This window comes from Phaenicophaeus curvirostris, chromosome 5, assembly GCF_032191515.1.
Source record: "Phaenicophaeus curvirostris isolate KB17595 chromosome 5, BPBGC_Pcur_1.0, whole genome shotgun sequence".
In the NCBI taxonomy this organism is placed as follows: domain Eukaryota; kingdom Metazoa; phylum Chordata; class Aves; order Cuculiformes; family Cuculidae; genus Phaenicophaeus; species Phaenicophaeus curvirostris.
This window is the reverse complement of record NC_091396.1, coordinates 20315106-20329303: the sequence shown is the minus strand read 5'-3', so window position 1 is coordinate 20329303 and position 14198 is coordinate 20315106. Positions and strand designations below refer to the sequence as shown.

General features: G+C 45.5%; 1 protein-coding gene across 1 annotated transcript in view; it reads left to right on the top strand.

The window, feature by feature from the left end:
- LRRC56 (leucine rich repeat containing 56) overlaps positions 1-8238 on the top strand; it is a 68188-nt gene extending 59950 nt beyond the window's left edge. Inside the window, 6 exon segments of the mRNA XM_069857886.1 lie at positions 290-354; positions 1273-1400; positions 2740-2933; positions 5497-5643; positions 5646-5844; positions 6596-8238. Coding sequence (XP_069713987.1) covers positions 290-354; positions 1273-1400; positions 2740-2933; positions 5497-5643; positions 5646-5844; positions 6596-6788 — 926 coding nt within the window. The 3' untranslated portion in view covers positions 6789-8238.
- The last annotated feature ends 5960 nt before the right edge of the window (positions 8239-14198 follow it).

Here is a 14198-nt window from a genome sequence, read left to right as displayed (position 1 = left end):
ACAACAAAAAAACACCTCAAGAATCGTATTTAGTTTTAATCTAGATCTGTTCCCTGATCTGACTCACCATGTGGTCACATAAATGTTTGTACCAGCATAGTGGAGGAGGCAGGGCAGGACCAGAAGGAGATGGATTCTCATAGAAACAGAGAAACTCCCTCTTAGCAGCAGTGTCAGGCCTGCACCATGAAATATTACATCCTCCTTTCTATGGGACATTATGTTGACTAGTTTCAAAGACAGCAGAATTTGTCAAATGCTGTAGTAAAATGTTTTCCTTTTTCCTTAGGGCTCGGTCAAGTTTTATGTGGGAACCCCACCAAGGCCCTTCTTGCAAGGAGACAAAAGCTAGGTGTATGTTTTTCTTGTATACTTAATATTACTGCCTGGTGACCCCCATAAATCCTGGGATAAATTGAACTCCCACTGTGGCTTGTGTGGCTCACAGTCCTCCATAGCCCAAAAGCCCCTCAACATGCAATTGATCTCGAGGAGGACACAGAGCCTCTTGCCCTGATATTACAAATGTGTCTATGTGCTATCAGCAATTAATCATCATCTGTTAATGAACACATGAAAATCACGCATGGGCTTCTGGAGACCATTTCCTGTCATGTGACGGAGCAAAGCACCAGGCAGGATTGCCAAATTTGATGGTCATTCCGGTTGACTAAACAAACACAAAGCCAAATTTTGTTTCTCTTTGCAGTGGGGTGATACCCCGGCCCCGTGGGTCAGCTTGCTTTTTTCGATTGTAACTTTGTGAGAGGATACCCATGTGTGGAAGGAGGTGCAGTCTGGCTCATCATGCTTAGCTTTTGTGGACCCTGAGGTTTGACACAGCACGGGTGCACATGTATGCACTCAAACTGGCTATGCTAAATCAGGGAAACCATATGCGCAGAACACCTGCATCACTGCACTGTCAGCAGCCTCACTTAATGCTGACAACACACGTTAAAGAACCACTGGAAAAAAATGTGTCCCTCCCCTGACACTCTGCTGCCACTGCCCCAGCACGAGAAGCTTTTCTAAAACGAATTTGAACATCTGAGTGAATTGTTTACTGCCACTCTGGGTTCCTCAAGCTGTAGCGATTCACATGAATGAAGCGTGGGGATTCTTAAAACTGAAGAGCAAGAAAATGATGAGGGGGGGATCTGAAAACTCAGGAGTAACAGCGGGCTTCGATGCTTTCCAAAATCCACAGTCTAGCAATAGAGATGGGGAGAACACCTGAGGTTATCAAGATAACTTTTGTCATCTTTGCAGCCACTTGCAACAAGCCCTTTGAAATTCTGTGGTCTGAGGACAGAAAACCATTACAGCTCTGGAGGAGACAATCTGCACCAGGAAGATGCGTTCTCTGAACTGGGAGCAAAGAGAGAGCAGCACAAGCGGTGAGACCACGAGAGAAATCTTGTCGTGCAGTAAAACGAGCATTCACTTTCTGCTATAATAATAAAATAAACTCTTTAGCCACCTGGTGGTGGTTTCAGGGCATAGTCTTGGCCTCCTGCCTTCCTGTCCTTTCGGAGGTAATCCTTCCATCAGTCCTCCCCGCAGGAGCATCTGCAAGGTGGTAAAGAGAGAAGAAACCCGGGGCAGGCTCTGACCTCTCTCTAGAGCTGGCTGAAGACTGGCATAGGCAGGGTGGGCTTGCTTGCTTAGCAGAGCAAGAAAATGACTTTTCATAACTGGTAAGACATTCTTGGACCTGACAGTGTCTACCTTCCAATTGGCCAATGGCATCTTGGCTTGTATCAGAAACGGCGTGACCAGCAGGTCCAGGGAGGTTATTCTCCCTCTGTACTCGGCACTGGTGAGACCGCTCCTCGAATCCTGTGTTCAGTTCTGGGCCCCTCACCACAAGAAGGATGTTGAGGCTCTGGAGCGAGTCCAGAGAAGAGCAACAAAGCTGGTGAAGGGGCTGGAGAACAGGCCTTATGAGGAGTGGCTGAGAGAGCTGGGGTTGTTTAGCCTGGAGAAGAGGAGGCTGAGGGGAGACCTCATTGCTCTCTAGAACTACCTGAAAGGAGGTTGTAGAGAGGAGGGTGCTGGCCTCTTCTCCCAAGTGACAGGGGACAGGACAAGAGGGAATGGCCTCAAGCTCCGCCAGGGGAGGTTTAGGCTGGACATTAGGAAAAAATTCTTCACAGAAAGGGTCATTGGGCACTGGCACAGGCTGCCCAGGGAGGTGGTTGAGTCACCTTCCCTAGAGGTGTTTAAGGGACGGGTGGACGAGGTGCTAAGGGGCATGGTTTAGTGTTTGATAGGAATGGTTGGACTCGATGATCCGGTGGGTCTCTTCCAACCTGGTTATTCTATGATTCTATTCTATGAAAGTGGATGAGGTTTCCTGCAAGCATTACATTGGCCTAATCTAATGAAAGGTTGAAAGGAAAATAATACCAAGCTGAGTTGTGTAACACCTCATAGTTGTTTTGGAATTAAAAATAGCTTCATTTTTCTGAGCTTACTTTACTGTGTAGTATTTTAAAGCTGCCCCATTTCACTTTATTAACTTTAGGATACTTTCAGATAATCAGACACAGGCAGCTTAGATGTCTGATCCATTTAGAATGGTTTTCTGTATCTCCAGGGAAGTGGGAGATCACAGTGGGTGACTAAATCCACTGTGCGGGTATTTGGCGGTGTGGCCATGCTAAGCTGCACTTGACTGGCTGCATATTCGCAGCTCAAAGTCTAGCTAAAAGTGTGATACTTAATGTTGTCCAGGTACTTGCAAACAGGTCAGCAAGAAAAAGCTGCCCAAGTGCTGAAGACAACTCTTAGTGATGAGGAAGAGGGAGAAGACTGCAGCCTGACTGACAGATGTGAAGATGAGTTGAGGGAGACCTATGATGAGGACTTCAGTGAAAGAATTTCTTTTGATTCTTTTTGACACTTCCATCTCTCCTAGTCTTCCTCAGGTACTGAACCTAAACATCTGGGGATGGGTTCATATTGAGTAGCGACACATGCTACTAGCCATGTGTAGACAGGTGTATTATTAGTAAGCGCAGTGTTTTATGAGATCTGGCTTCTGTGCACCAGAGCAGCAATTTGGAAATAGTATTGCAGAGCCAGACCCTAAATTATCCATTCCAGTTTTTAAGCATGACAAAGTGGCCAGCTGCGTTGACCATCAATTGATGTATTTAAGCATGGATCTGTAGATTTAAGAGGAATAAAGTTGTTCTCACACCAGCTTAGCATCAAGTCTAGAGGAAGGATGTGCCTATGTCTTTTGCTTTGTGCCGTTAATTTATGGCAGTGCCAGGTGATTCTAAAATCCTACTGTTACAACTGAGCTATATTTTACCCCACCTGGTACAGACGGAAATAAGGGGCTGAGCTAGTGATTGAAGTTTAATTGGGCAACTGGGAATTTTGGAAAGATATGCAACCAAAGGGATGCATTCATTAAAGAGTTTAAAAATGAAATGTGGTCTTCTACCCAGGAAAGCAAAAAACATTTCTGGAATTGCGTTTACATGAATGAAAGCAGAATTCCTGCTCAACTACTTGTTGAATATCATATTTAATAATATTCGAAACATTAATAATGGTTATTCCAAAAACATATTAAGTAGACCAGCTTACAAAATACAACTTAAATGTATTTCTATTGTTAATAAGAACCCTTTTTTTCTTTAATAAATATTAGCATGCAAGTTCTCTTTTTACATTTCTATGAAGAGCAAAAATGGATCTATTCAAATTTGGAAAAATATAATGTGTTTTGGAAAAAAATAAGTATCATCAAACTATTCATAGCCTTTGTGTATTAACAGTAATATAATCATTATCTCCTTAACAAGAACAGAAGCTGTTTGGAAAAATCTGAAGGAATGGCCTATTGTTTAGTGACCACAGAAGACTTAGATTATGATCTCATGCTCTCTTTAAATTTAACCTGATCTTTTTTAGGTTTCATATGATTTCTTGAGATTAATTATGATTTATTATGAACTCATCATCTTTTTAGATTGAGTAGACAATGCCCCAAACATCTCATGGTATACCACTGGCATGTCCTGTATGACTGTAGAAGTGAATGGTCATAGATCTGCCTGTGTTGTAACCAAATCTGCTAGGATTCAGTTACAGGATTGACAGAGTGGTTTGATATCTAGTATTACCTGAGGGTAGGGCAATGGATCATGCAGATCCCAAATCACAAGCAGCTGGCCAGGATTCAAATAATGAGAAAGAGAGTAGCCTTTGCCCACTGTCACTAACAAATATCTGATAAAACTTTAGCAAGGGAGCCTTTATTCAGCATGGCAGTTAAAAATACGCTTGACCTCTGCGACTTGAGACTGTGTCAGGAATTGCAGAGGTATTTAAATGCCTCAGCACTTCAGAAGTGCATCCTACCCAGTGTGATTTTCTCACAGAAGAATTTTTTGATAGAAATAATCCTTCAGACCATGAAAAGACAAGTAATCTGAGCAAAACAGCTTTTATGTAAAAGTGTTTGCAGCATCAGATCAATATAATCTGCACTCCTTGGAAGTTGTTGAGTGTTATTTTGGGCTCTTGAATCAGGCATGCCAAACCTTCGGTGTGCCTTTAGTTAAAAATAAATTAAAAAAACATGAAATTTAGGAATTTTTAAAGTATATAGTATGATGGAAATTGTTCAGTTAAAATTTTATACATCATCTATATATGTTTACCTAAGTAGTTAAATACATCCCCATCAATTGGGTGCCATAGAGCTAAGTTCCTGGGGCTGGGTTTTGGTGGCACATTTGTTTAGATTGTGTCCCTCTCCCGGACCTTGCACATCAGGTACTTAGATAAAGTTGGGGTTTTTAATAGACTAGAGCAATCATATCCCTCTAAAATGGCTTTAAGCATATATGCATGCACATTATACTCATAAGTCAGCAACAAGATTTTTCTTCTCTGTATGTTGCACCTGAGGATTACATGGGTTAAAATATGAACAGCCAGATAGTAGCCTTGCATGTAATGCAATATTTCCCATAACAGTCAGGCACTTTCCCTAATTTTAAGGCTAATCTCAAGATCTTATTCTTATACCTCTGCCTCTGATTAAAAAAAAAAAAATGTGTATCCACTTATCCATGATTATTCCTGCACCTTGAATTTCAAGTCAGGTATCTAAAACAAGTTAGTGCAAACAGTAGCTAGGAGTGATGTACATATGATTCTGCCTGAGAACAGGAGGACGGATGATCTGTGCACGGCTCGTGAGCAGTTCCAGTGCTTGGCATACAACCAGTAGTACTGACAGGGAAGCTGCTGAGTAACCCAACCCCCCCAGCTATCAGAGGAAGCAATTCAACAAGGCCAGCGTTTCTCTGTGCCCTAGGACACATCTGCCTACCCAACTCCATCATACAGCATTCTCCAAAACCATTTGCTCACTCGGTCAGTCATTTATGAGTCAGATGAACTGCTACATCACTGCTTTCCACCCCACCACCATCACCACCACCCCCCGCCCCATCCCCATTTCAGGTTTGTCACAGGCTTGGGAATGTGCAGTGTTCTCCAACCTAAACTGTTGTCTAATTCTATCATCTCCAAAAAGCCCTTCACCTGCATCTGTAATGACTGTTGCTGCAAGACCCTGAGAAATGAAAAACCACAGGGTAAGACATGTAAGGACAGGCAGTGGACACAACAATGCCAGTCAGGGGCTCATCAAGAAACTTCAGCTCAGCTTCTAGGCAGGGAACTTGCTCTCCTGAGCCAGCACAGCATATCGGCTGCCTCCAGATACCAAGGGCAGTGCCAGCCTGCTGGGAGCACTGGCTGGCAAAGGCCTATTTCAGGACCAGCAGCTGCTGGATCCACAAGCATCAGGTATGTGTGTTGCTGCAGCATTGCCTGCAGCATGTCTGGGAAAAACAGAAAGGACTCCATGGCAGGAAAAAGCAGACTTCTGTGTTGTCTCTGGAGTCTCCTGCCTGTTCTGTAAAAAGAGCTCCTTTTATTTGTGCTGACATTTACTTTTGTCTGTCTAATGCTAAATGAAACATTTGCTCATGTTCCTTATAGCTTGAGCATTGGAAGTTTTTATTTTCTTGAATAATAACCCAGAATTTTCCTGCATTCTTACTGTTCCATTCCCACATTCCCCACGAAGGGCTGATGCCCATGTCTATTGCAGAGCTCTTGTAGTGGCACATGTTCAAGACTGCTCCTAGGTAAACCCCAGGACAAGTTCCTGACACCCCACTTCATTCTTTTCCCCTGAAAATTACAGTAATTCATTTTAGAAAGAGCTTTGGAAAATAAAGTAGGCGTTAGATAAGTGTCACCTGCACCAAGAAGTGGTTATTTCTGAATCTGCTTACTGTAAAATTAGTATCATGTTGCTTCTTCTGAAGAGCTGTGAAATGATGCCTTGATTCTGAAGTTAACATAATCGTTATAGAGCAGTATATGCAGAGATCACATGCTTTATGAGGGAAACTGGTGTGCCTTGTGATGCTTCTAGACCTGGGGGCTTTTGGTTCAGTTTTCAGAGTGGGAAATGGCAGAACTGGTGGGGATAATACAGCTATTCAGGCCCAGGGAGCAATTTCTCACAGTGTCTGTCTCTTTTTCTCAGGCCTGTTATGGATTAGAGACCTCGTGGAGAGATCAACCACCACCAGACAGCTGTCTGCTCATCCACAAAAGCCACAGAGAGGTTTGAGCTGATGGACACCGTTTGGTCCCTGACTGCCAGGGCCACCCTGTATCCATTGCCAGACAGACCTACTGCCTCAACAACATCTCAGAACAAAAGTCCTTGGTCCTAGAAGATATCCAGGTGGCAGTGTGTGTTGGAGCTGTGTACACAGCACGATCTTGAAGAATCAATGCTATCTCTCAGCTTCTTCTGCAAGCTAAATGCAGAGCTGTGCAAGTAGAACAGTTCAAACAGGTGACATGATTTGACTCAATTAAGGCTACAGCTAGTCCAGAAGTGCTTTCTTTAAAGAGCACTCACTGATCAACAGAAGAGCTAATCAACCTCTTTTTACAGAAAACCATGGCTATTTTTTCAGCCTTCATGCACTAAAACAGAACAAGTCCTGATGTATTTCTTCTTATTCACACTATGTCCTGCTCTGCAAGCCAGGCAGGGACACTGAACCAAGCAGAGCATGGAGCCTGCGCTTTGTGGAGTGGGCTGTAGGAGTTGAGGGATACAGGGCATTCCCTCTCACACTCAACCAGCTGACCCAGCAGCAGCTGTGTGGTATATCATTTGCAGTTCTGGGTGTTTAACATGCAAGGGATAAAGCAAAGAGCTTCAGAGGAAGTGTTTTCCAGAATGGATTGCAAGGGAGGGGGTGCATTGCTGAAAGAAGAGCCCAGGAAGGCTGGGTGGTTTCAGAGGAGGTGCCCTCACAGGACGTCACCCCATTCACAGACATCCAAGACTCTTGTTGCCAGCATCGCTGTGGGAGCAAATACTAACCAAATGGCTCATCCCAATATTAGTGTGCTTGTTTAGTCTGTAGCCACCTGGAAAGATTTCTCTCACTTCCTATGGATTGACTGCAATTTCTTTAGCAGAGCTAACGTCTTTAAGCAGGTGTCAGAGCACCCTCTCCATGTGCCTTTAGAGTCAGGCTTCCTGCCTCTAGGTTTTTTAAATCAAATAGACTTTCCAATTTCATATGACTGAATAATTTTAAGTAATGCTGCAGCAAGGACAAGACAGGGAATTAAGGGAATAATCCTTTTTTTTTTTTTTCAATAGGGCATTTGCTTTGTATTTGAGTGAGATTCAAAACATCTGTTTTAGTGCCTGCAGACTGTGAGATGCTAATCCAAATGACTATGCCTTACAACTTTATTGATGTTCCAGTCTGAAACCAAGCATCACCACATTTTTTTTTTCCAGTTTAAGTTATGATATAAGATCTGTGTTTTTAGATGTATTGATAAAACAGTAATTACATGATATGTTAATTAATTGGTTTATGTATTCTGGTTAGCTTAATGTAGAAGAGCAGAATAATAGAGAAAGCCCTAAAACTTTGGCTTGTCATGGTACTATTCTTTATTCACCACTTTGGTAATATTTGGTGATATTCTTTATTCTTTCTCCTACAAAATAGTCAGGAGCTTGAAGCTAGTTTGCCCAGTTTTGGTGGGTCGTAGAGGATATCAACCATCAGAAATGATTAAAAATTATGTGGCATGTGATTCTGTACAATACTATGGATGCAGGCCAATAAAAATGCCTGTGTCCTTGAATGGGCTCCTAAAATTGACTTTTTGCCAGTCACCGACAATGACCATCACCAGAAGAAACACTAACTATTTAAAATAAAGAAGAAAGTGGCAGCATAATTTTCGGAAATGCTGTGCACCCTCCCCATCTGCTTGAAATCTACAGCCCTTGCTGGCAGTCAGCACTGTTGATGATCAGGCCCTTCTCTATGGCCAGTCATATCAGTGGATGATGGGTAGGACTCACTTTTCCAAATATGCAGAGCCTTCTTCTTGAGTTACATCTTTGATTTCAAAGGGGCGGAGAGAGAAAAAGCATAAGTGAATTTTTGTCGTGGAAACTGGGGCAGCTGGACAGGTCTGCAGATGTTCATCTGCAGATGTAAAACACTGGGTATAGGTCTGGAAAATACTCTCAAAACCACATGTGAGCTTGTCTCACAGCAGACGCAACTTGATTCTGTTCATGCATGGGACAAGAAGCTGCTCTGTGGTGTTGGAGAGAGCTTGGAGAAACAGAAAAAAACCTCTGTCCTCACAAGTGGGAAGTAGTAGTTGCTGAGGGCTTCATTAAAAACATTTAACACAGGGTTTCCTGTTTTAACTTCCCTTCAGGTACCCCAGGGATAACCCTCAGGGGTACAGGCAGTGTGTGACCCTCAAATCTGCCACCCCACCCCTTAGTAACCAACTTTGCCTCCTGATAGCCTAACCAAGGCAGTCATACAACATGTAGTGGTGTGGCATGTGACAGGAGAAGCTGTCCACTCTACCTGTTCATCACTGCACTGGCTGATGATCCAGCACCTTCTCAGGTGCATATTGGTAGGGATGGGCATGTAAGATGGGCTTGAAGCCATGTGCTTTTGTGTCCTGGTATTATCACCATGAGGATTTAGTGTCCAGAGCCGACTTGAAGGCCTGAGGAGTGAAGCAGTTGGTGTGAGCACTGTCCTGTAGCAGAAAGAGGAGATGCCGGGAGCTGAGGGCCCTGGGAGACTTTCAGGACAGCATCTTGATGCCACTCTCCACATTTGAACCTCTGAGTTATGTATAGGAAAGCAAAAGCTCTCCTCTCAGATGGACCTAGCGGCTAGGACACACCACACTTATCTGGGAAGTGTGTTTGGTCTTGAGCTGTACTGCTGACAGCATTCTCAGAACACAGGGCAGGAGGAAGTATGTAGAGAGTTTCATTGTGAATTTGCTTGTCACTCTTTCTTCTGTTAAAAACCTGTGTTGGTCCTTTGAATATGGACGAAGTCATTTAATGAATGAGCTCATTCCCATCTCTGCCTTTACAGACTCTATTAGTATTTATCTTGATAGGACCCTTGCTTTCAGCTGGATGCAACCAGTTTCAGATGCACATTGCAAGAATCCATCCCCTTGTTCTTGTACTGGGCCAGGAGCTGTTGATGACATTAGGCATCTCACTGCCTTAATGGGATTTGCTGGTGGCTGCCAAATTGATACTGGTGTGTAAGCAGGAGAGAGGGGTGAGAACTTCTCCCCCCTCACCTGTTAATCAATCAACACCACGGGGAAGAGTTTTCTGCCAGGAGCTAAGTCTCATCAACAAATACAGCTAAGGGAGGGGATGGTTAGTTGGGGGCAGTTGCCCTGCAGGGAGTAGGGCATAGAGCAAAGGGATTTGGACTGAAGCAATGATGCTTCCCCATTAGCAGAAGCACATTCCATTCAGGAGGCATCTCAGCATCACTTACTTGATGTCCCACAAGCAGCTGGAGCGGCTGGTGTTCCTCTGCATACTGAAGGGCTCTGCTCAGCCAGAGCTTTGAAAAAATATTCAGAGAAAGAAGCCGGGAAATGTGTGCCAGCCAGGTATTTCAGTGTCTAAAAGTCCTGAAGGGAGCATCTGGGACAGCATCCCACCCAAACAAATGGGCCCTGACAGGTGAAAGCTGCTTCTGCTCAAACTTGGATTGTGTTCTCACCTCCCAGCTCTGCAGGTTCTGTCATGGGGACCTTAGCATTCCATTTGGGGACAAGCCAAAGGGGGTACTAAACCTGCCTAGTCTCCTCATCACAACAGTGTGCACAGTCCACCTCCTGCACAGAGCTCATGGCTGTTGTGCTTGTTACCCAGGCTGTTACTCACATTGAAGGCCTGGGGTTGCTTTGCACTCAGAACAAATTCATCTTCATTGCTAGAGGAAGAGGAAGTACTTTCTTTGGCTGCCAAGGAGAAGAAAGTCCACAAGACATTCAGGAGGGAAAGTCTTGTACACAACTCCTCTTCAAATACATGCAAAAGACAGGTTAGTCAGGACAATTTCCTGCACAGTTCCGTAGCTTGCCACCGTGTTCAGAGCCCAGCATGCTCAGGCTTATTGCCATGGGCAGTGTCAGCACCCACTGTGGGACACAGGGTATGATTAGTCAGATGGTTCATGCTCTGTAGTGCCAGTCTCTCCATAGACAAAATGGGGTTTGAGGCAGCTTAGATGTTTGCTTGATACTATCCAATGTCGAGTGTCATGAATCCTACCCTGCAATAGCTTTCTCGGTACACCAGAGTATCCTGGCAGCATCTTGCTTCTCTAAAGTTCCACTGGGGGATGCTGGAAATGTGAACAGCTTTCCTCTCCTGGCTGAGGCAAAGGACTGGCCTTAAAGAATGGAGATGGCACAGGAGTGTGTGACCACTGGGGACAGCACCAGTGTACATGGTTCCTTGAGCAGGCCTGTGAATCTTTTGGGCCTTCCAAGGAGGCACAGGCAGGAGGGCAGGGAGGGCAGGGCAGCTGTGGGACAGCAAGGGGGGCTTGTCCTGGACTGAATTTAAGGTGTCACTGCTGCTGTGAGATGGTGCTGCAGGCAGAGAGCTGGCCTGCGGCAGATGCATCTGGGAGGGCAGGTCTGCTGCCCAGTCCCCAAAAGAGTGGGATGTCTGTTGTTCTCTGTTCCCAAAGAGGGAAATGCTGTCTGGACTTCAAGAAACCAGTCCAGCTGGCTGGGAAGTGACCCAAGTAGTGGAGAACCTGTCTGGGAGGTCTCTTGCTCTCACTAGAAGAAAGGCAGCCTGCCTTTATCCTTGATCAAGCCTTAGAGGCAGTGGAGACATTTTTCAGTCTGCACTGGTTTTCTATGGCCCAAGCAAAAACTCTGTGAGCTGAGAGGAGATGTAGTGTGGTCTTACCCACGCAACAAGAGGAGGGCCTTGTTCTGACCCATCCCTCAGACAACACAGCTGCCACAGGCATATCCTCTCCCCAATGCCATCAAAGACCTTGTTGCCTCTGTACATCCCCATCTGGAGCTCGAAAAAATTGTGCTAAAATTAAGGGAGTAATTGAGATAAATTTTTAAGCATGTCAGGGGATGGTGGCCTTGCCACGGTCTCCTCCCACACAGCACAGCATAAACCAGAAAAACAGTGTCAGATTCCTGGCTGGCGAGTTGCAGTGTCATTTCTAAATGTAAAACCTGCATCCAAGGAGATAAATGACTGCACATGCCATCAGACAAGCCACCACTTTAGCTGAATTTGAAGAGCAAGAGAAACACGTTGAAATGGACGCTAGAGGGAAGGAGAGAGTCTCAGAAGTATAACTTTTAAAAGTAAAAAAACTCAGAAACCAAACCCAAGCAGCTTAAGAGCACTGGGGAGGTGTTCAGCACACAGTGGGCTCAACATTTTCTTCTTTACCATGTGCAGCATCCAGTGTGCTGGCCTCATGTGATGCCTCCAAATGCACTATGCTGGTAGTGGCTTGCTGTACTACATACGAATTTGATTTATTTGGAGAAATTTCCTTAAAAAACTTGCAATGCCCACAAAATGTAATGGAGAAAATCCCTGACCCCTGCCTCAGCACTGGAAGGCTGTGGTGCTACAGGGCTTCAGTGGTGCCATAGGGTATCTGATGATTTTGCATGTAATCCTAGCAGATCTCAGAGATGGTCTTTATCACAGGCCGTAGCTGCAAGCTGCAAACACAGACTCTAGGCTGTGCATGGCTTGAGTTCCAGCTTCTCCTCCTTTGTTGACCAGGTTCTTCTAATCTCTGGAGCCTAGCAGAGCAGGCAAAGCTTCCTGGGGTCTGTGCTTCCCAGCACAGTGTGGCAAACCTCTGCTTCCAGGTCTAACAGTCTGAAACCAGTCCTCTCCCAGCCTAGCTGCGTTAGAGCTCTCTGCTACTTCTCTTCTCCTTTATCCTCACCCCTGTCATTTCCATCCGTCTTCCCCTGCCCTGCTCCTGGTTCTCATCCAGCTCAACTCACCACCTGAGAGCAGCTCCTGGCATCCTGTTACCTCCTGGGCAGGACCTTGCTAGAAGAGCAGTGCAAGTTGGACAGGGTTTGCATATATTCCTGCTCTTCTCTCTTCCACGGCTTTCCCCTCATAGGGATCTTGGCCTTCTTCCTGATGGCAGCAAAGTGTAGGGAGACCCTGGCAGGCTGCAAGGGGCTTCACAGCAGTGGCCATGATGGATGGTCCCAAGGACTCATTGTCTGCCACCACCCAACCCAGGCCTGTTCTGCCCCAGCCCTTTCCTGGTGTGAATCCTGGTAAAATCAATGCCCAAATTCTTACTGCTGCTCAGTGAGTAGGGTCAGACCCATCTTTACCAACAGCAAACATTGACTTGGTCAGTCCATTCTCCATCCCTGGGTCACCTTGCTGCTGCAGGCTCCAATCACCAGCATCATCCACACCCCAGGGGACATCTGGAGCCGTGACAGGAGCCTGAAGGTGAGTATGCCAGTGCCTGCTCTCTCCTCACCGGCCAAAACACATCAGTCCTGTGAGGATGGTGCTGGTGCATGATGTCTCCTGCTCATTCCCTGGGCTGATCAAGCCCACAGGGACTAGGGCTGTGCCTCAGCACGCACTAACCAAGAGTACAAGTCACTGCGCCTGCACTATCCACCACGTAAAGGAGCTACATGGTTAGTGTGTTCAGGGAGAGAGAAAGCAAAGGTGAAGCTGGGAGCAAGAGACGGAAACCTTTTGGAGATCTGCCCCAGGAGGAAGGCACTCAGAACAAGAAGCAGCATGCTGCAGTGGGCAGCACCAGGGGAGAGGGATACGCTGGCAGCAGCAGTCAGGTTGGGAGCACCATGTCGTGCTGCCACAGGAGGAGAAGCACAGGCTGCTGCATGAGACACGAAGCTAGTAATAATGCAGGGGTATGGATCCCCCCCCGGATGCAACATCTTTCAAGAGCAGAGCGATTAGAGATCTAGCATTTCCAGATCTCACAAATGGCTCTGATAATGTTGTGCAGTCTTGCCCAGGCAAGCATCTTCCAGGGTCACAGTATGGACCTGTCAGCCCTCGCAAGAAAAACACTGCACACATGGAACAACAGAGAGAATCGGGAAAGGGTCATCTCCTCCAGGAGAAGGAGATTTCCTGGATTAGTCACCAAATATTCTCCCATTCAGAAGCTCCTTCTAGATAATCACTAATTAATTAAGGGGGGGAGGGGTGGGGGGGATAAATCTGAATCTGAACTGAAAAACTCTCTTTTCCTTGATTTGCCCTATCTCTTTTATTTCATACAGTGTAGTTTTGGTGGTATTGAAGAAAAAAAAAGAGGTGTTGCCTTCCATTTTCAAATGCTATTGCCCAATCCCAATATTTTGGATTATGAATAGTCCAGGGGAAGCAGGAATCTGAACACAAACATTTGGATTAGACTAGTGAGTGGTAAAAACAAAGGAGAGGGTCTTGCTGCTGTGGAAGAAGTGGCGACTTTACCTTAAAGACCAAGCCACTTTGTGAGTGATATACAGGGGAAGATGAGCAGAAGGAGGGATCAGCTTTGGGATCAGCTACTCTAATTCACGTTGGATTTTATTACCACTTCATCAGTAGGCATCTCCATTACTGTGCACCTCAGCTCAAGCACACAGATGGGTGAGCAAAAACCCCCAAAGTGTAATCCAGCTTTATGAAGACCTATAGAGAGCCAAGCTTCTGGCCTCCAGTCTGGTGTTAGCTTCCAGAAAAA